Raw genomic sequence first — 24,094 nt, 5'->3', positions numbered from 1 at the left:
GAACCGATTTTCAGGAAACTTAACACACATCATTCTATATTAACACATCATTCTATATTCAAATTTCGTGCAAATCGAAAGATATATGGGGATTTTGGTACACCATTTACATTAAATCGTACGAAAATATATATGGGAGATATATCTAAATCTGAACCGATTTTGAGGAAATTTAACACACATCATTCTAGACCTCATTCATTACGCCGTGCTAAATTTCGTGCTAATCTAGAGATATATTGGGAGGTGCACCATTTACATTAAACCGGTCGAAAATATATGTGGGAGCTATAACTAAATCTGAAGCGATTGGGCCAAATTTCATCCAAATCGGATCATAAATGCGACCTGTACTTTGTTCACAAAAATACATGGACGGACGGACAGACGGGCATGCGTAAATCGACTCAGAAAGTGATTCTATGCATATTCTCAAAAGGAACCATGTGTCTATCTCGTTTCCTTTTGCCTGTTACAAATATATGCACAAAGACATAATACCCTGTACCACAGTGTGGTGAAGAGTATAAAAATGTCAACCAAAATTTGCCGATAAGATTCGTTTCAAGAGTTATTAATAAGGTCACCCAGCTAGGGAAAGTCAGCTGTTTTCTCTCAAGCCTAATGTCAAAAATTTGGCTTTTGTTTACGTTTTTATAATGGAAGTCAAATCACAATAATGGATTTTGACAGCAAACTTAAAAGGCAACAGATATCCAGCTGGCCTCCCTGGACGACCTTGTTTGTAGGCCATGATTTGCTTCTTATACGACCTGTTTAATGGAGCTTATACATAGTTTTCAACATTATGCAATAATAAACCTTAATAATAATCTTTGTTTTTGTCTCAAACATCTGTCAAAATGTTCCTTATAAAATTTGTCATGGTTGGCAACATTGCACAACGAATTCAAGTAGATATTACGCACTTTGACAGTTAATCGAGTCATCAGCTGCGCTAAATGGATTATCCATGATGCAATAATAAGGTGATGTATCAAAACAAAAGCCATTGTTTTTGACTCGATTATCTGTCAAATTTTTCCTTATAATATTTCACATGGTTGGCAACATTGCACATCGAATTCAAGTAGATCAAGATCTATTAATGTCACCAAGGTAGCAATCAAAATCGGATAACCGCTGTTTTTTCTCAAGTCTAATGTCAAAAATTGCGACTTTGTTTACGTTTCCATAATGGAAGTCAATTCACAATAATGCATTTTGACAGCAAACTTGAGAGGTATCGATTATCAGCTGGTCTCCCTGGGTGACCTTATTTATAGGCCATGAAGTAGATATTACGGACTTTGACAGCTGCTCTCAATGGAGTACCTATTTATTGTGTGTCATGGGACTAACCAAGATCTATTAATAAGTCACCCAGCTAGCAAATGTCAGCTGTTAATTCTCAAGTCTAATGTCAAAACTTTGGACTTTGTTTACATTTTCACAATGCAAATCAATTTACAATAATTTTCTCCCAGGGTGTCCTTATTAATGGAATGGAAAATGGAACTTCCTATTTATTGTGCCATTGTTTTCAACTTGAATCCCACGTGCAATGTTGACAACCATTATTTGAATTTGGCGAAAATGTGTTAAAAATAAATAATAAAAATAGAATTAGTATGTTCAGAATATTTAAATTTTCATCCACATTAATTCCCAAAAAGAAAAAAACCAAAAAAAAAAAAACACATTTCATATATAAAACATATTTTTTATTACTGACAAAATAAATAGCAGGACATTAAAAAATTATTATCAGCAAACATTTCTTAATTACACATATGAAAAAACTTAAAAACAAAACTAAAACTACAAAATTGCAATTTATTAGCACATTAAAATAACGATTACAATGCGAATTAATTATTGAGCTTATATTTGTAGAAAAAATTAACAAAAATTAGAATATTTTAAAAATCTTTTACATGTATATACTATTTGAGATTTTTTCAACTAATTAAAAATAATTATTGTGTGTCATATAATATCTAAAATACATTTACTTATTTACATTTCGTATATATTCAGTTGTTAAGTTTTTCTCTTTTAATTATATTTAGTAAATGATACACACTTTAAGCGTTTCTTATTGTTGTAATTACTATACTATACTATTATTATTAATTTTCTTTATTTTAATAATTTATATACATATTTTAAAAATCAATTATTATAAAATGATAATAGTTTTCTTAAATTATTTTTAATATCACACTGTGTAGGATTTTAAAAAGTTGGGATTTTGTTCAGTTATATGTTTATACTATAAGTAATATTATTTATTTGTTAACATAAGTATATTTTCGTTCCTTATTTTTTATGGGAATACATTTTTTATACAAAAATTATATAAAATGTTATATTTTATATAATTTGAAATAAATGGCTTAATCATAAAAATAATCCAATTATAATTATTACTGATGCCATCAGACCCCGGGTAACACAATAATATTATAGTTTTATTTTTCAGTTCCGACTTCTATAAATGCACTTCGTTAGCGAGGATTTATTAAAAATGTTATTTTTTTTAATATTTGTAAATAATTTGTTTAGTGGATTCAGTCAATAAACAATATTTATTGAAATATTTGAAATTGAATTGATAACACAAAATGAAATTCTACTCAAAAATATATGAAAAAAAGTGAAAGGACCTATAGATTCCATTTTCGAATTTATTAAATGTTTTGTAAAAAACCAAGACCTATTAATAAGAACATCCAGGGAGACCAGCTGGATATCAGCTGCCTTTCAAGTTTGCTGTCAAAACCCACTATTGTGAATTGACTTCCAATCTGAAAACGTAAACAAAATTCAACTTTTTGACATTAGACTTGAGAAAAAACAGCTGTCTGGATGATTTCGCTAGCTGGATGACCCTTTTAACAGATTTTGGTTAAAACTATCACGATTTGTGAAGTTTAAATAACACAATTGTGATTTAATTTATTTTTGAATCGACCTAATTCTGTCTTGAAAATTCAAACGTAATTACAATAACAAAACTGGATAGAAGGTTTTTAGATCTTAGAGTTTAAGATGAGATAAGAAGTTTTTTTCTTTAATTTTTTGAGTTGAAATTTTGTGAATATCATGTTTGTATCAATCAAATTCGTTAAGAACTTTCTTCTTTAGAACACGTCTTGTTTTCTGTTCATATAAATTGAGATCAATGCAATTCAATAGAGCTACAACTAATTTATATGTATGTATTTTAAGTAGTTTCGGAAATTATATTTTTATATATAGGTCTGCGAATTTTTGCAAAATTTGAAAATTTTCAAATAAGTAAATTGTAATTAAAAAAAGAAATATTAACGTCATAATGATTTTAATTCTAAAAATTTATATTTAGTATAAATTCGAACGTCATAGTATACACCATAACCACACCCAAAAGCGGATGGGTGCGCTAAATGGACTAAATAGTAATCCATTTAGCGCAGCTGACGATTCGATTAACTGTCAATTTGCGTAGTTTCTACTTGACCAAGGCCTGTAAATAAGGACGTTCAGAGAGATCAGCTGACTCTCAAGTTTGCTGTCAAAATCCATTATTGTGAATTACCTTGCAGTATAAAAACGTAAACAAAGTCCCAATCATAATGCAATAATAAGGTGATGTATCACAACAAAAACTTTTGTTTTTGTCTCGATCTTCTGTCAAATTTTCCATATAAAATTTCAGATGGTTGGCAACTCTACACATCAAATTCAAGTAGAAATTACGCACTTTGACAGTTAATCGAGACATCAGCTCAGCTAAGTGGACTACCTTTTTATTGTGCCATGGTCCCAATTTGGGACATTAGACTTGAGAAAAACAGCTGTATTTTGCTTGCTTGTAAATCTCGTATTTGAATTAGATGTACCATGTTGCCAACCATGTGAAATATAATTGGAAAAAAAATTGACAGATGGTCCGGACCATGGCACAATGAATAGGTAGTCCATTTAGAGCAGCTGATGCCTTGATTACCTGTCAAAGTGGGTAATTTCTATTTGAATTCTATGTGCAGTGTTGCCAACCATTTGAAATATTATATGGAAAATTTTGACAGATAATGGAGACAAAAACAATGGTTTTATTGTGATACATCACCTTATGTGATGTATCAAAACAAAAGCCTTTCGACCATCTGTCATAAATAAATAACCAAGTTAGCGAAGAGCTTCGGGATCGAGTTTGCCCAACTCTTCAAAACACATTAGATCGAATAGGGGCTAAAATACAGCAATTTCTAGGATCTTCAAAACGCTTTAAAGGGGCTTTAGATTGTGGCTATGTGAAGTATATGGTCTTTTAATACTAGGTTTGAGCTTTACTTGGGGGCTTATGCACAGTCGATATTGTCGGTTTTATACGAAATACAATTACATATCGTTTTTTAATATTGCTTATAACAAACAAATTTCCTTCCTTCGTTATATGAGATTTCGCCAAAAATTCCTAATCTCAACTTCGCAGACCTCTTCTATGATTTTTTTTTTTCTAACAGTTCTAGCTAGCATCACATTAAAAATAGAAATACTTATAGATTTAGTTCCATTATTTTTTAGCACAAACACTTTGAGTGAGCGTTAACTAAAACCCCCTTACCAACCCCATTTTTTTACCACACACAAAACGGGGTTGATCGGGAGCAGGCTTGCCTCAACACTATACCAGAACTGTTAGAATTTCCGAATCATCTGTTAGCGTAGCCGTAGATGTTGTGGACATTGTTGCCACCGGTGTTATCTGTGGTGTCACTGTGGCCACCGGTGGTGTTTGCACGGGCATTGCTCTACAATTTATTGAACGTTTACCGAAATCTTTACGTGGACTATCTATTGAACCCACTGTGTTCTTTTTCATATCGGAATTTTGTGTTTTATGCAGAAGTATTTGTGATGTACGTTTTGTTTGAAATTCCTTGGATTTTTGTGTTGCCTCCAGATCACAATCGAAATTTGATTCTGGATATTGGGGTTGAGTGCTACGACTATGGTGTACACCACCTGATGTTGTGGATGTTGAGGCGGGACTGACACTGGCAATTTCTGGTGATGGATTTAAACTCAACTCCATACCATTAACACGTCCCAGTGATGAAGTGCTAACCTTAAGAGGATTGGTGTAACGTCGTAGATTTTCTTCATTCTGTAAATTGTTGGATTTTTCTTCATCGTGTCGGAGGGGGTCTTGGGATGTTGCCATATTTATACCGGAATTGGAGTTCATGACCATACGTTGACGCCAAAATAGGCTGAGGAATATTGCCAGGCCCACAAGGACTATGAAAATACCACAGAGCATGCCAATCAGCAAGTTGTTGCTATTCCCCTCGGCAATTAGAGCTGTTTCGACCTTGACTTCGAGGATTGATACCAAGGCAGCCAATTTTATAGAACGTAGCTCATTTTTCTGTGGCAAGTCAGTTATTTGACGTGACGATAACAGCTCACCCAATAAGGCTAATGGCAGTGGGTAATTGTGAATCATTTGCCAAGGTGGAGGACTATAAAGAAGAAGAAGAAAAAGTCAATATTATATATATTTAAATTATTTGAACTTAATCCGAACTTACCACTGTCACTTCGATGGTATCATTACTGCCGGTTTTAATATCACATATGATAATCAGCATACCCTGTTCCTTCTCCCCTCTGGGCAGTTTAACCAAACGTGATGCCAACAGAAATCTCAGCACCGAACAAAGACCCTCCACAGTGGATCCCACACCCACTCTCTGGCGATCCAATAATATTGTCAATCTAGCACAATTGTCATTGAGGACAGCTTGATTTGGCCAACAATCCGGTTTGGCTGGCAGACGTGGTGGCTCCACACGATGTGAGGGTTCCAAGGCCCGGCAATCTCCCCGCAATGCACAGGGTGCGTTAAGGCAATTCTCCGCCAGCGTGGGTACACACACCTCATATTGTTTACAAACGCCAGAGAAATTTGAAGATTTAGAACTTGAATTGGTGCGGAAACAATTCGGCAGGCCACACCACAAATTGGTACACACCGAGGTGCCATTTTCACACAAACATGCATTGCAATATTCCGACGTTTGACCGGTTAAAAGCAGCGATAAAATATCTTCGGATTTATTCAACGATGAATAAGGCGATGAGGAGGCAGAGCTACTGTTGATGCAGGATGATTTGGAATCGGAAAGTACTATAAATAAAAATAATAAATTTAATATTTTTCACATTTATTCCGCCTTCTCTTACTTACATATCTCACATCGCACACCATGACGTCCGGGTGGACATATGCATGTATAACCTCCGATACCATCAATGCAGGTGGCACCACCCTCACATGGTTGTGGTGAACACTCATTAACATTGATGCGACAATCGGGTCCTGAAAATCCTCGAGCACAAATGCAACGGAACCAACCTGATCCCGATTCACATGTACCACCATTATGACACGGTTGGCCACGACACTGATCTATCGGATCTGTACAATAAGTTCCATCCCAACCCGGTGCACAACGACACTGTGTATGTAGTCCCTTTTCGGGGGAACCGGGTACACATGTGCCACCATTTTGACACTGACCCGGATAACAGGCGGTGGCACGTTCCGAACAACGTTTACCTGGAAGAAAAAAAGTAATATATTAAAAATATATTAGAATTTCGATGTTGTGTGTGATAAAAATTATGAGATCGATGTTGATTGCTGATCTAGAATCAAGAGTGAATAACTGGTTAATAATCCTAAGATTTTATAGTTCGAACGGTCTCGACGAACTGCAGTTTAATGGTAGAATGGCGCTAACGACAAGTGTTGCCATTTTAACTGAAAATCGCAGGTACATATCTTAGATTCTTCATAATTTTTGAATGTGTACTGTTTAGAACCTACAATATCCAAGATTTTTGATTGAGTTGTCATCTTTCCGGAAAACTACAGTTTTTAAGATTATTCATAAGTACAAAATGAAAGAACTCGCTGTTGCAAACATAAATTTACTGTGAAAAAAATTCATTTCGTACGTCCCTGCCCTGAACCAATAGGATATGACGGTATAGATTGTATACCACCTAACCAAGATAAGGTCAGAATAACAATCAAACGGCTAAAGAATAAAAAGGCAGCAAGTGCCGATAGGCTATCAGCCGAACTATTCATGATAGGTGGTCAGATGCTGATCAAGAGCATGTACCAACTGATCAATACAATTTGAGAAATGCATGCCCAATAATTGGAACCTAAGCATTCTGTGTCCCGTGCACAAAAAAGGAGACAAGACGATATGGTGTGAGTAAACAATTTAAGAATAAGGCCACCTTTCGCCAGACCAAAATCACACTCTTCAAGACGCGGAAGCATGGGTACTTACCCAAGCAGATGAAGCAACTGTTAGAGTGTTTGAGAGAAAAATTCTCCGATCTGCGTCTACGGTCAAATGAACCATGTGCTTTACCATCTATTCTCGGACATCGACGTATCGAGCTGCAACGACTACAGTGACTAGTCGTTGTGAGAATGGATGAGGATGCCACAGCTCAAAAGGTACATAAAAGCGGGCCAACTTATGTTTCATGCATGTGTAAGATAATGTATCGAAACATGGTCTTTCATATTGGAAAGCTGCGCACAAGACCGAAGCGCTTGGAAATATTTTTTAAGCTCGACTTATGAAACAAATATTCTGTCACAAGTCAGCTAAGTAAGTAAGTAAGAGGGGATGTGAATGGAAAAAACTGAAGGTCCTTTTTCAACCTTGCCTCAACATGCGAATATCCATCTCATGTATTTGGGATCCCTATCTTAAATTTTATGAGCGACGTTATTGTTGAATATTTTGATATAAAAAAATCTTGTCTTGTGGCATTTAGATTAAGTTCAACAAACACGAGAAGCAAACATATGAATATATGAGTTACCAAAAATACTAATTCATAATATCATTAAAACTTGACTTCGATTTTCTCCTTCAGAGTTTTTAAAATACTCTCCAAGGTCTTCCATCCCAATAAGGAGTTTTCCATCACCCCAGACCATGACCTCGATTTTGTGTCACAGTGTCATAAATTATCACTAGTGGGTATAATTTCATTGTAGGGTTTTTATCCCATAATGGGACTACTCACTGTTCTCGATTTCAAATTTTTATAATTTTCAACTGGCTGGGAAATTGACGTGTACTTGAAGACTTAAAGGATAAGAAAATTGTTATTTAATTAACGAGATGTACTTCTTTTCGACGGTTGGAACGTCCGATTCCAAAAATTCCAACGGCATTCGATAGAGTTCATGCCTGGCTCTGATATGAACTAAAATCGCACAAAAATAGACAAAATGGCGGACATATGAAATTTAAGTTTTAAAAAAATCCCTATTTTTGACCACAAACCAAGTTAGAAAATAAAGAAGATCTTGACTGATTGCATTTATCCTAGTTCATACGGTAGCTATGAACTCACTCAAAATTATAAAGAGACATTCTTGAATTAATGTAGGTTCGAATTAAACAGAAAATAAATATAATTTTTTTTAAATCGAGAATGGGTGTGGGGTCCCTTTACACTTTTATGTACTTTATATGTTTGAAAATCCTCTCCATTGACCCACAGTAACCATAAGTGACAAATTGCCAATTTATTTGTGAACATCAATTTCAAAAGATCGTCACGTTGTAATTTAATCGCTTATAAAATAAAACTCATTATATATCAAGAGATATCAGCGAAAATATAAATGCAATGAAAAAGCAAACAAAAGACTTAAGGCACAAACTTCAAAAGTGTGTGTGTGAGAAATTCAATCGATCATCAATCAATTTTGTAATTTTTCTTTTAACTTTCAGCTATTATTAACATTCTTGACATTTCTCTACGTGTGTATGTGTGTTTGTTTGTCTAAGCTTTTTCTTCAATTAATGCCATGACATTACAAATCAGACGATTGTTAAGAACCAGTCATTAATTTTATAATTGTCACATAATTCATGTTGTCCCAAAGAGAAGCCGATCCGTAGTTGTCCACAAGTGGCGGTAGTGCGACGACTGCTGCTGCAATGAATTTTCTCTAACGCTACTCATTTGGTTATGGATATGCCATTGAGTGGCCCGTCTTTGCGTTTTTGTTGCCTTTCTTTTTTGCTGCTGCTTTGCTTCGGCATGGCTTATCTTAGCCAGCCATAGCCATCATCATCATCATCATCCGCACCGTCATCGTTGTCCTCGTCGTCACCTTGTTGTGGTTGTGGTCTTGGCTGTTGGGGTTTCGTTTTTTTTTTGTTCCTGTCGCTTAGGCTGTTGTTTTAAATGTGAAACCATTAGTTTTTATATGGACTTAAATGCATCCATATTGTGTCTCCTACTCCCAAAATGTATGGATGAGGAGGAGGAGGAGATGAAGTCACCACAGCCATATGGCTGTGGCAACAATTCAATTACAATTTAGTTTTTCACACTTGCCATAGCGATTTTCAACACCTTTGGAATTTCACATATAACTGCCAAAAGCATCTATTTGTAAAGGCTGATTTGAATCTCACGGTGGTGGTGGTGCTGGTGACGATGGTGTTGTGGCTGGCTGACTGGCTGGCATCAGTAGCAGAAGGAAATTGCATGCATGCCGAACGGCGGCCGCTGAAAAACGCTCAATGACAAAACGGCAAAACGGAGGAGTCACCAAAAAGGCCATTTATTATGGCAGTGCCACTGACGCATCCACGACCAACCTCCAACTTCCAGCTATTACTACTGCTGATTGCTAACATAACATTGTGTTTTTGTTGTTGTTGTGTGTTGCTGTTTGCCAGTTGTCCATTTCGTGTTTTATTTTTTGGGAAGAGATGTCGATTCCAATGTCTGGAATAAACACGAAACTTTGTATGTGAGACTCTTCACTTAGATTAGCCAAAATGTTTCGATGGTTGGCTGACTGGCTGGCTGACTGTTCGGTTGGTTGTGTGGCTGGTGTGGAAACGCGATCTTTAGGTTTCATATTAATACCCTTTCGCGTTTTACAAGTAACACGACATTACTACATACAACACAACGACAACAACATTACCGCCACTGATATGCCGAAGCAACAAAAAACGAGAACACAAAAATATATATAAATACACATATCGACTTTAGCAGGACAAGATGTAAGACAAAAAACCAAACAGCAACAGAACAGCAGATGAAGCCAAGATCTCTTTCCAAAAAAAAAGAAGAAGAAACGCAATCCTTTTGCAACATTTGCTTCTCCTTGCAAAAGGAAAAAATTGGTTATTCTTCAACGACGCCACACAGTCAACGACTATACCCTGCAACTCCACAGCTGAGTAAATGAGTCGATGGCTCGTTGGCCTTAACAGATAAAAATACTTCACACACGATTAGGAATTTTTAATTAAAATATTTTGTTGTTTTTGTTGTTGGAGTTTTTCCTGTCTCTCCCTCTCTCTCTCCCTTGCGGTGTGTCATAGTTTATTTCTTTCATTTGTTCATCTGCTTTCCCGTTGAGTTGGGATTTGCTTAATTTTGTTTTCGTTGAAATGAAGTGAACAAAAAATTCTTTGAAAGAAAAACGATCAGTTATGAAGGTACTTTTCGTACACACACACGCACACTTATGTATGTGTGCGAGATTGATGAAGAATAAGGGTTTCATGCGAGAGGACTTCGAAGTGATAAATGAATTCAAGTGAAACTGAAAATGAAATCGCTAGGAAAATGTTGACGGGATATTTGATGAATTAATTTTGGTTTAGACAGGTTGAATTATTTACATGGTATAATGATGTAGAGGTTCCAATCGCAATCGAACAATGTATGTGAGGTAATTAAAAGGCCATTATGTGTACTGTAGTGATATACAGAGACCTAATGAACCGTTCACTTAAAAAAATCCCTGAAAGGATTCACCAATCTTCTTCTTTAGAAGGTCTCAAAGTTTTGTCTATCATTAGCAGGAGCTGTAGGAACGTCCATTTGTAAATAATAGAATTATCCTTTGAAAACATTTCTGATTTTTTTCTTCTACCGTATCCTTAGAAGATCTAATTAGCCTAATTGATCAATTTTATCGCAACAGGAATTTTTAATGTAAGTTAATCTTAGAACCATGGACCTACTAAATATACGGACATCTGATGGTGCTTTGTATATAGAAGACATCATCCTTGGAAAGGATAACTGATATTTTTCCCTTAGAAAAACTCCTATCCATATGAAAATTCGTATCCATATAAAACATATGGGACTCCAATTATTGGGAGACTAGATGGGGCTTTTATATACAGAAACCCAGTATAAACATCCATAGGTTCAGTATGTCTGAACCACGATCGGATGTTCCAGAAGAAAAGAAATACCAACGCGTGACGTTCGAAAAGGTTGTCTTAAATCGTCAATATACCAAAAATCGGGCCTACCGTTATATGGGGCTATACTAAAAGTGGACCGTGTGAGAAATTCATCGAAGGAAGGTTTGACACTCAATAACAATCCAAAATATTACATTACCACGTTACCGCAGTATTCTTCAGATACATCGGTAACTGTAGTCGAAATTTGTGCTAAAGGCTATTGGTCACCAATACTTTTTAATAAAAGGTGGTTCTAATAAGAGACGGAAACTACCGGATCGAACTCTTCTAAACCAGTTACCGAATGAATTGCAAAGCTCAGACTGAAACGTACAGAAATCAGGAGCCTCAGAAACAGACCGTGCCAAATATCCCGAAGAAATCCATCAAAAATGAAGACTAAATTTCTGTGATTTTTTTCGGGTAAATTAAGGGAAACCCGTAGAATAACAGAGAGAGAGAGATATTACAAGACAACGGATAAAGCAGGAGTTCCAAACAGTGACCATCATAAAAGAGACAATAGAGCGCTTCCAAAATTTCGTTTATTGGATGGCTCATGGTTCAGGTCATGCATATAAATCTCAATGAATGACGTTGGTACTTTCTTTCTGGGATTGGCAATTTTCTTCCTGATCACGACGTTAAAAAGTCTAACACAGAACATCTTATGTCTAGATTCGGAGCATGCCATAGGAAGAAAGCTAGGAAGATTTTCTTGCTTGATTTCATCTTAACTCATCCCGAAAGACAATGAATAGATCATTCGGTTTGAGTCTGGTTGGGATTTGAACATATGGTTCCTATGGCATGAAAGAATGTGAATACAAGAAAAATGTGCTCTGAAAATGGATGTTCTTGTGTGATGACAAATGTCGAACTTTGATACGGCTGCAGTTAATTCTTATATAATATTTCTGAATAAATTCGATACAACACATCAAGTAACAATCTTTGTAAGCGATATTGTCCATATTGATAAATATGGCAGCCAAAATGACATTCAATTTTTTTAAAAAACGTTCCCATAATCCGCAAAATGCCGAACAATGGGGGTACAATTATATGGGGGCTACCCAGAAACTTGAGTCAGTATCAATCATTGGATTACATATGTGTTACGTAATGAGAAAAAAAAATTACGGCCAATTCGGGTGAAAAATTGTCAAAAATGCTCTAATATTGGGTGGTACCGTTGTATTGGGGGCTACACCTATAAAAAGGCATCATGTTCGGCCTGCTGGAACATTTTATAACCTCTACCATATGGTGGGTATTCAAATAAATGATCGGAACCTTACATGAGGGCTATGTTTGCAATCAAACAGGTCTTTCAGCATAGTGCGATGAAATTTGTTGCTCACCCGGAATGCCAATTTAAAGCCTCTTCGATTGGAAAATAGGCATAAGTTCATACACATACCTGGGCTGGGTCTAAATTATGAACTTTTATAGCAAAGTTTCTGCAAAGATAAAGTCATCCTTTTCATTAGAAGCTGTGCATGAAAGAAACCTCATAAGAATGTTCATGTAAACTGCTATGTTCTAATGAGATCTCACAAATCCGGAAACAGAAATCTTAGAAAGGAAAACTTTGGGAAAGTCAAAATAAATCCTAGGAATTATGAGGGGTGAGTTATATTCACTTCTGCAAAGGATTAATATAGCATCACATAGCCTTTATACGTCTCTATTTGGTGATAGTTATGCAAGGGAGATAGTAAATATTTTCGACCTCCCAGCAACATCACCGATATTATCAATTAATGAGAGCGACACTCTTCAATTAAATTGTCCTTGTCCACAACCGGAACGAAGTGACAACACTGGATCCATAGAGTACACCACAGACTACAATCTACTCCACCTACACTTTAATTGTAGTCTATGTATAGGCGATCTTTCATGTAAAGATCTAAGGATATTAAGTATCTATAGAAGATGAATTGAACCCTCTATCATAGAATAAATAATGGGACACCTATAAGGTATAAAATGGGTCCCATAACTATAAAAAGATTTTCGGGCTATAGAATACCTAGGCAAGGTCTCCTATCTATAGGAAATCTGTAATGATATACTTTTTATAGGGCACCAATTGAATTTCCTTGATATTCTTGATTTCTTCTGAAAATTCCTTAAAAACTTCCATATGAACCCCTCTTATTAATTAGACCTTCAGATCTTACCAATATCCCAGAACAAATAAAAAAAACTTTTTTGCAATTATACAAGAAGTGCAACCTGCTGGTAACAGCCACTGCATATATTCCCGCAAAAACAAAACATTTCCAATACATCCCATCACACAGTAAAATGCCAAACACCAGGACAACAGGCAAACATTTAGTAATGCCAAAGTCAATCCAAAAACAACAACAGCAGCAGCAATAACGCGAATTAAAAGAATCGATGAAAATAAACATGCGAAACTTTTCATTTCGCCAACAGATGAGTTCTGGAGTTTCGAGAATTCCAGGCAAGAAAAAAACGCACACACACTTCAAACGACTCACACGCAGTGTAAAATACAACGTAAACACCGCTCAACTACTACCAGCAACAACAGCAAAAGCAACAACAAAGCCATATCATCATCAGCCAATATACGATGTTAAAAAGGATATCCAGTAATAGCAACAACGAAAAAATTAACATTCGCTTTCGTGCCCATACAAACCCATTGAAAATGTCTTTCTTTTTTTGCAGACGTTGCGGCATAAAAAACGAAGAAGCAGCAGAAAAAATGCGCTGCAACAGTACATATCAACCTGCCACTAAGTTTAGTTTGAACTGATGTGGTGGTACCAAACACATTGCAGCAGTCAGTAGTAACCATCCAGCCTATTGCAGACAATATTTACAGCAGCCGTCTACTTGGGCGCTCAGACACACACACACATTCACACCCATGCACCCAGTGCTTCTGATAGGCGTTTACTTCATTCAGTCTTGTCGGTGGTTCGTTCGTTCGATCGTTTTTTGTTCGATTCCATTTGCCTCGGCTTAACTTAATACGTTTAAAACGTTAACTTAATATAATTTAAGAACCTCATCGATTTTCTGGTATCTGTCTATATCTAAGCGAATGTCTGTATGACTGTCCGTCTGTCTGTTCGTTGGTACGTACGTTCGGCGTAAATGTGTATTTGAATATTTTTATGTCTGCGTGTTTAGTAGACTTTAAGACGAAATGTGAGTTTTTTTCTTGCGTTCGTTCGAATATCTTCAATATGCATGTGAACGATTTTTTTAGGTCTATCAGTGCGGATTGTATTTAGTCATTGGATATCTTAAACTTCTTTGGCAGGCGGGGTGATTGGGGTGGATCTAGAGTTGCTGATTTGTTTTTAAAATAAAAATTGATGTATTGGAAATAAAATAGGACCTTTAAAAGGTCTCTCCATAAATGACCGTATGCATAAGTCCTATATACGACCATCTATATACAGAAAGTGTGTATACGATATTTTACTTATAGGAGACCTATAGGAAGTAGACTATACATTCCTGACCAAGGCAGTAACATTTATTACTGCCTTGGTCAGGTCATGTCTCCATCTGCCGAACATCTTCATGAACAATGTGAACGACTTTAAGTCTATCAGAGGACCACCTAACACAAGAGGACAAAGTGGAAGTTTTGAAATAAAAGATGGAGTGATGGTCATTGTCTGGCGTCATGAGACATTTTCATTGAAATGTTTGATTTTTTAGGCAGCGCACTCTGTACGGTTTGACGTACTAACATGTGTTGTGTTCTTTACAATGACGTGAAAAACCAAATTGTCGGAAAAATTTAATTAACTCGTGACATTTTAATGCGACAATTTCGACTAATCCAATGTGAGAAAAATTATTGCACGAAAATATTCAGAAGTTAACTTCTGAATATTTTTTAACAAAACCGGTCATATCGAGTCTGTCCCCCTTGAGCAACGTAGGACCGCAAATTCTTAGTTGTACACCATAATCTGCTTACCAGATGTCCTCGAAGAAAATCGAAGAACAAGGTCTTCCTGAAAATGTTTCTGTCCGTGTAAGACCTGTTGAAGGCTTATATAGTAGCCCTTGTACATACGTAAGTCCTGCATAAGGTCAGTACGTTCAATTTATTTCTAAGAAAAGTTATTTATAAAAAAACAGTAAGGAAAGTAGTGATGTCGGACAGGGCCGACTATATGATACCCTTCAAACTTGACACACGTAAAGTTAAACTAATTTAAGTACATTGTACAAAATTGTGTGCCATTCGGCCAAACTTTGGGTCTTTAGTGCACAATTTACCTTAAATCGGACGAAAATATATATGGGAGCTATATCATAATCTGAACCGATTTTCACGAAAGTTACCACACATCAATTAGGACTCAATTCATTACGCTATGCCAAATTTCGTGCAAATCGAAGCATATATAGGGACTTAGCGCGTCATTTACATAAAATCGGGAGAATATATATATATATATATATATATATGGGAGTTATATCTAAATCTGAACCGATTTTCATCAATTTCAATAGGGTTCGTCCTTGGGCTAAATAAATAAACTTTGTCAAATTGTATCCAATTCGGATTATAAATGCGACTTGTACTTTGTTTACAAATTAACATGGAAAGACTGCCGGACGGACATACATAAATCGACTCAGAAAGTGATTCTATGCATAGTCCTGTAAAGGACTTCTATCCAGAACACCTTTCACAGGTCATCAGTCCACAAAAAATATGTAAAATGGCTTTTATCTAGAAGGATAAAAGCCCTTTGTCCGCCTTTTGAGTCCAGACTTTGCACCCAATAACTTAATTGTATTCCTACACTTCTGGACAAAAATGATCGTTGCCAGAAGTTGCTTTTGAAGCCTTCAAAAGCCATGTTTTACAGTTTTTTTAAACGAAGAGATTAAAGAGCTCCGACAATGGGTCTAAGTGCTTCCAAAGCACATTTCATTATTGGACCTAAGAAAATTCTTCTGTCCATAGAGGTGCTGTGAAATGGATTCTATCCAGAACAACTTTAACAGGTCATATGTCCACAAAAGATCTGTTAAAAGACTTTTATCTATGGAAAAGTAGTAGGAGGTCTTCTACAATACTAACTACCACACTATGGGGCAAAGCAGCGCCTACTTGACCGGACAAAGCACGACGGCCTGTCTTGGCACCCAATGACTTATTTGCATTCCCGCTCTTTTAGACAATAATGATGGTTGCCAGTAGTTACTTCTGAAATTAAAAAATATTGTGGTCTTCTATGTAAGGCCTTTAAATCATTGAAGTCCCGTGAAAGATATTATTTTATCTTTAGAACACATTTATAACGTCTTCTATTCTCTAACGTTCATGTAGAGAAAACTTTATATCTTTGTTTTCGACAATTGTAGGATATTTTTCAGATGACTTGTCTTCAGACAAATCGAATGAAGAATATTTTTGTAAACATATCCTCCTTCTACATCGAGTCCTAATGCTTCATTTCAGTCCTTCATGGGCAGTAAACTAAATTTTTTGGCCTCCAAATATTCTTCAGGACAAGATTGATAAATCTGAACCGAATTGAACAAGAGTGAACCCATTTGATTTTAAACTCAAGTAGGAAGCAACATTTTGTATCAATCAGACAAATTCTTGGGTCTTTGGCGCACCATTTATCTGAAAGCGGAGGAAAATATAAATAGGAAGTAAGTCTTATTCTGAATAGATTTTTAGCAATTTCAATTGGATTCGTCTCTGGGTCAAATTTAGAGTAATTCGCGAAATAAATGTGGACTGCGCATTGTTTATACAAATAAACGGCCAGATAAACATACATAGAAGACTCTCATAGTAATTCTAAGTGTATCCTCAAAAGTAACTTAGGTACATCTATACCCCATTGCTGTGTAGGGTATAAACATTTTGAATACAAAACGGCAACCCTATCCGACAACTCCCTGAAATTTGGCCACAGCTTGTACTCAGCCAACCTATCGATTTGTGGCCCTTGCAAATTTTTCGACATAAATGAACATTTATGATGGAGGGGTGAGAAGGGGACTCTTTAGTGTTGTTTTGTACGAGAAATAACTACCACAAACAATAAGTGGCAGTTAGGAAATTATTTAATTTTTGGTTCTTCACTCATACATATATTACGAATGTATGAACGCAATCAATGATGTTTGGTAGCTAACAATAACAACTATCAATGATCGACATTAAGAGTAAATTACACGAGTAATGTTATTTGTTTGTGTGTTCTCTTGAATGTTGTACGAAGTTCTGGCTTTTGAATTATTGACCAGAGTAGGTGGTGTATACAAATTAAACAAGTAATTGTTGCAATAATTTGATTTTTGGTGTGTACGAAAAGTGAATAACGAAAGACTTAAGACGGCAACGTGAAATAAAATAATGTTTTCATAATGAGTGCAAATGATGGGGTTGTGGACAAATGTATATAAATGTGGAAGGTGTGTGTGCAAAGCGAAAGAGATTGTAATATAAAGTTTTTGAGAATACACATAACATACAATGGCTAATAAACGACACAAATTGTCCGTAGATCTTCAAAAATAAAATTGGTTTTTGTGTCAAAGGACTTCTAAACAAATACGAGAGCTGATATATTTGGGGCCTAACTCGAATATTTTTCGTCAACAAACTGGAATATTTATCATCAAAAATGATTCCATTGTTTTTCAAAGTATTCTGCAGTATGATTGTTTTTAACTTTGTCATACGCTCAAACCATTTGTGGAAGAAATGTTTCCACTCCAATTGTGACACCTCAAAAACGTAATTTGGAATTCTTTAACATCATCTTCTGGTGATGAAGATATAAAAAGGCGCCATGTAAGACTTAGTGTTTCATATGCTTGAAATATATATAGAAGCCCTCGTAATTTTATTTTATGACATTTGTAAAAAATATACCTCAATTTAGCAATCGGAAAAAATATATATTAAAAAATACATTTTCACACAATTCAAAAGACTTAAGACAGCAACATCTACATATGGCAACAACTTTATTTGATTTGGTGAACCAGTTTTTCATTTTCATATCAGATTAACTAGTCACCAAATGCTAGCTGACATTCCAATCTTAAATCAATATCATGAAAAAAATCCAATTCAATTTAACTCTACCCACCATCATTAATTTTAATTTGATAAACCGAAAATTTTCGCACTTGTTTAACTGGTGGTGGTGATTTTATATCTAAGCAACACAATCAATATGGCGACGATGGAATACCACAAAACACACATTTAAATATCAATAAAAAAATAAGATACGAATCTACGCCAGCCAGTATTTGTCATGTCATAGTTAATTTAGGAAAAGAAAAATATAAAAACTCTCGTTCCTTAGGCTACCGTAAATTGGCCATCATCTAGACATACATAGACACATTTGCATAGATAACAATGAAAAATTGCTTTTTAAATTTTTCGGCTAGAGAACTCCACACGAGTAGCTTCCTTTGGTGTTGTGATTTTTTTTGTAGTTAATCTTTGATATGCAGATGTGATATTGAAACATTAAAAGCACACATTAATAAAGATAATCGATGAATTTTGGTTTCCCGACGAACACACAACCACACTATTGGGGAAAGACAAATTACATGGAATATTTCAAATTAAAAAGACTAGTGGCCAATTTGGTTAGGAAATTTATTCATTGGATAAATGGCGTAGAAAAATTGACAGTTAATAATGATGGCAATTAGTTAAGGTGAAGATGAAATATAGGAAAAAAATATTGTTGAATAGTAGCCCACAATCTTCTCTAGGATTTTAATATTTTATTTTAAAGTGAGCAATCGACTGAGAACTCAAACATACAGACTGAGATACCAAAATTTCGATTTAGATGATTGTAATGATTGTATTTTATACTAGATACAACAATGTTGTAAAGGCCCAGTCATATTGGCTAAATCGATCGAGATATGCAAGCTCTTTCACTTATCGATTTTTCAAATAGTCCACCAAGAGTTGGGCATTATAAGGACATATCAAATCTGTCGGAAAAATGTCATGTTAAATTTCTACCTTTAAATGGGGCCTTGAACATATCGAATAAGACCCGTAACCTATATAAACAATTTCTACAGATCAAAGACATATTTTACGAGTGCTAGAAACAGTATACGACAGCTACCCTGGCCATGACATTAAAATTATGCTAAGGTATTTGAATGCATAATATCACAAGGGAAAATATTTTTGGCCCCACTGTGGGAAAATTACACTTCATGCAGCAAAAAAATATAGTACTGTAGCAACACTTACAATTATTTGTGTGCCGGAAAGTCAATAGTGCAGCTATCACTCACTTACCTGCCTCAATGTGCACGTAAGTGAAATCACTGCATTAAAATGGAACAATTTTAAATTTTCTCGAATACGCGACCATCGCTAAGTATCTAATAATGAAAAAGGAGGTCTTTTAAATTTGATATTTAAAGCAATGGGAGAAAAAAATACAAATATTTTGAGCTGTTATCTTAAAAGTGTAGGTTTGAATTGTGAACTTAAACGGAATATTTGAGAGACAATCTGAGAAAAAGTACCAAAAAAGTGTATTTTGGGCAGCTAAATCCAAATTGTAGCTATGTAAAAGGCAGCTAAATCAAAACTACAGCACCAGATAAAAGAATCTCGATATGTTGTGATCCGAGGAGCGAATATCGAATCGGTCCATTATTTTGTAGCAGACAAGGTTTGCACTCGTCTTAATGTAGCAGCAAAGGTACGATCTAATGTAACACGGGAGCTCGACGTTGCAAATCTGCAAACACAACTAACCCACTTGCTTGACGAAAGCAAGTCTTGTCCCAATAATAATATAAAAGCGCAATGGCAAAGAATTGCCACTCCCTTGGATACTAAAGACCACAATCAAAAAAGCCATGGTACGATCAGGAGTGTCGTAATGCCATTGATGTGAAAAACGCAGCATATAGGGCAACCCTGCAGACAGTAGCAACACCTAATGCCAGCAGAGAGGAGAAACGTTTTTTTTTTAAGAACAAGAAAAACGTGAGCATGAAATCGAGATTCACATGAGTCAGAATGAAGACCGGAAATTTTACAAAAACACCAAACCGAAGACTTTGGTGCAGGCACATCCTCTTGTAGAAATCCAGATGGAAACCTAGTGACAGATACAGACATCGTGTTAAGGATCTGGAAGGAGTATTTTACAAAGCTTCTGGTATCAAATAGTGGCGGCGAAGAAGATACACCAGAACCAATAAGAGTTGACGGTATAGAGTGTATATCACCTAGTCAAGATGAGGTCAGAATAGCAATCAATCGGCTGAAGAATAATAAAGCAGCAGGTGCCGATAGGTTACCAGCCGAACTATTCAAGACTGGTGGTCACATGCTGGTCAGGAGAATGCACCAGCAGATTAATACAATTTGGCTAGATGAATGCAATTTAGGAACAAGGCCCGATCAAACTCACACTCTTCAAAACGCTACCCGTGCTGGTGTATGGATCTGAAGCATGGGTATTTGCGCAAGCAAATGATCCACCTCTTGGATTGTTTGGGGGACAATTGACATATCGAAACATGGCTTTTCAAATGAGAAAAACTGAGCACAAGTTCGCCTTATGGAACAAATGTTCTGTCTCGAGCCAGTTAAAGGAATTCGTTGAAAAGTCTCCTCACACCGTGCACAATTTCGTGATGTTCGGATCAGAACCGAACCAATATTCACAAAGATTCACCAATACCAGCTGCCTTTCTTTTCCAATTATATGGACGTAGGGACATGTGTAGACTGTCTAGTCGAAATATCTTGATGCTACATAAAGTTATGATGAGAAGATAGTTTGTTCTCCGATAAAACAAAATACTAAAACTATGAGAATCTCAAAAAAAATTAATGTATATGTTATTCATTGTAAAAATTCTTATGATCGTGAATAAGCCGTTATTGTTTTCCAAAATATGTAAATATTTCAATAATATAAAAACTATTTGCATACTTCGCTCTACTTAGCACTATTTGGTCTAATTTTTCTTCATTATCTCCCTTTTGACAAATCTGTTCCAAACAAGCCACCACCATCCACTGTTCGACTGTGTTCTGTTTTGGTATCGCCCTCTCATGGTGGTTGTTAGCTTTTTACCTGTTTGTTTGTCTACTCTAATTCCTAGCAATCTCTCCACTCACTTGATTGTGGCTATTTTATATTCCATTGCTTCTTAATTTCAGGCACTGTTGGTGTTATAAAATTCGCATATGTATTTTCCAAATTATTTCGATATAAATACCAAATACAAATACAACTGTTGATATGAACAACAAGCTCATTTGAGGATTTTAATACTATTTGATAGTGGAGAGCATAGAATGTTGGCACGGATGAACTTTTTACTTCTCAATTTTTGTAAAAACTCCAACCTCAACCAAAAATTTAACGACTCTGATATATGTACATAACTATCCGTGAATTGATTGGATCAATGGATTTTGGTATAGACAACTGAAGATCTAGGAGGGAGGCTGTGATCTAGAAAAATATACTTCAGGACGGAATTTGGAGATGTTAAAAAAATGTGCCTTTCATCTTATTGTGAGCGATGCTACTGTGTTCTTATGTTGTAAAGTTTGATTAGACTGATCATACGAAGCTGATTAAAATGAGGTATGAAGTTTGTTCTTTTTTCCTATCAACCATTGTGCTTAGTTTTTATTAAATTACCTCTTTTTCCTCTACTAAGAACACTTACTTTGTCTTATCTTCACAATCTTAATGTACTCTGTAAGTATATACATTTATAAAACGTCGTAAAGACTTATCCTTTTAGCACATATTAATTAAAATTGTTTATTCAAGCGAAACTAAACCTAATGTATTCTAGACAAAAGTAAAGAACTAGACGAGGTTGCAGGTCTCCCTTTTGCCCTCTCTGTGTCTGGAATATATTGAATCCCTCAGCCTGTAGTTAGCGCAGCAAAAACGAAATAAAAAGAAGTTCTTTAAATTTTCTAAATTAACAAAGCATGTTAAACCAGGATTCTACTTTTTTAAATCATTACTTTTTCGTTGTTGGTGTGGTGGCTGCCGTGTGCGGTTGGCCCTGGTCCGTTGTAAAGAAAATCTTAATGTTCAGATGATGTTAACCCGACTTATGATTAATGTTCAGCCAATGGATGGTTTGTAATGTTACTGGGCTGGTTTTTTGTTGTTGTTGTTCTGACGTTGGCTTTATAGCTGTTCAATGAGATGTTGTTGGCAGCAGGAAGTTGTTGTTGTCGCCGTGGTGTTTTGCCATGGTGTTGGAGTTTTTGTATGTTGTTATTCGTGGCGTTGTTGTTGTAAATGGCAACAAGCACTTGTTCGTCTACAACAGTTTTCATTATGATGGGGTTTTTTTCTTCTTTGTCTGTTCGCGTTAAAGTGCCTGCGCTTCATAATTTTTTCAGATTTTTTTTTTGCTTCATGTGGACCAAAAGTTTATTATACACTTGTTGCAGATTATGCTTTATAATGTTACTTGTTGTAAACGATGTCCAGCATCAAACAGCAACAAGAGGAGAAAGAACAGACGTTTTACCTTCATGTTCTCGAGGTTCAAAGGAATTTTATGTTTTTTTTTGCAAAGCGTTTTTCTTTTGCATTGTTTTGTTAAGCGCTTAGCGTTTATATATTTTTGTTGTTGGGTTTTTGGCATTTGTATGCATTTAAAAGCTTATGTAGAAGTGGTAGATTGTAGGCCTTTCGCTTAGCTACTTACCTGTCCAACCAGAAGGGCATTCACATGTAAAATCGCCATCACCATCTAGACATATACCACCATTGCGGCAGGGATTTGGTGAGCATTCATTAAGATCTACAAGTAGAAGAAGAAGAAGTGGTAGTAGAAAAAATAAGAAGAAGCTGTTGTATAAGAAATGTGAAGTAGTTGTAGTAGTTTGATGTGCTTGGAAGTATAAAAATAAATGAATTTGTGGACTAAGCTAAATGTAATATGAGTTTTAGTTCCTTTTGTTGCATTGAGATTTAAAGATAGTACATAATTAGTATTGGTGCAAAAATCTACACATACATATTGTCAGTTCGCAATACCGTGAGTTAGTAATAGTTTTGTTTGTGTGTTTGGATATATGTATGAGTGGTCATGGGGAGTTTATTAAAGCCTAATGTTGCAGTAAGCCTTTAAAAGAGCTACCACGGATTTCCAAACAAAAATCCATTTCGCATTATCTTAAGGTACAATATTTTAATCTGAAAATTACTTTTACTGTTATACCACATTATTTTTTATGTTTATTCAATATGATATCTTGAAGCCAATTTTTTTAAATCGGTTGCTGCTGATGCTCTATACGTCTCGATAGAGTGTCTCTAAATTCTCTGCTCTGTAAAGTATACACCGATCTAGGTTTTCGAAAAAAATATGATTGTCAAATTTTGAACCAAATCGAATACACCATTGCCATCATCAAAAAGTTCACCCTTTAAGGCTGCCATAAGAAGTAAACTGATAGTCTGTATCTTCATTTATAATCTAGGTTTATAGAAAAAAACAGTGAGGAATGTATTAAAGTCGGACGGGGCAGACTATATTATATCCTTCACTACTTTGGGTATATTCAACAGATGAATCTTAACAGACGTCGCATTTTTGAAGGACCATTAACATGAAATTGAATCCATAAACATGTCATTCTGCAACCTATACTTCATTTTGTCAGATATAGAGTTGTTTCTTACAATGGGACAAAATTGTGTAAATCAATTTAA

At 35.5% G+C, this 24,094-nt stretch overlaps 1 protein-coding gene across 1 annotated transcript in view; it reads right to left on the bottom strand.

Moving 5' to 3' along the window:
* Positions 1 to 4,675: 4,675 nt before the first annotated feature.
* The window catches only part of LOC133326385 (protein serrate-like), a 71,614-nt gene continuing 52,195 nt past the window's right edge, over positions 4,676 to 24,094 (bottom strand). Inside the window, 5 exon segments of the mRNA XM_061535037.1 lie at positions 4,676 to 5,473; positions 5,475 to 5,516; positions 5,586 to 6,184; positions 6,245 to 6,616; positions 23,085 to 23,180. Of these exon segments, the coding sequence (XP_061391021.1) occupies positions 4,676 to 5,473; positions 5,475 to 5,516; positions 5,586 to 6,184; positions 6,245 to 6,616; positions 23,085 to 23,180 (1,907 nt within the window).

Source organism: Musca vetustissima, unplaced genomic scaffold, assembly GCF_032173495.1.
Source record: "Musca vetustissima isolate MV318-11 ecotype Yass unplaced genomic scaffold, APGP_CSIRO_Mvet_v1 utg31836, whole genome shotgun sequence".
NCBI classification, from domain to species: domain Eukaryota; kingdom Metazoa; phylum Arthropoda; class Insecta; order Diptera; family Muscidae; genus Musca; species Musca vetustissima.
This window is presented reverse-complemented; position numbering and strand designations above follow the sequence as displayed.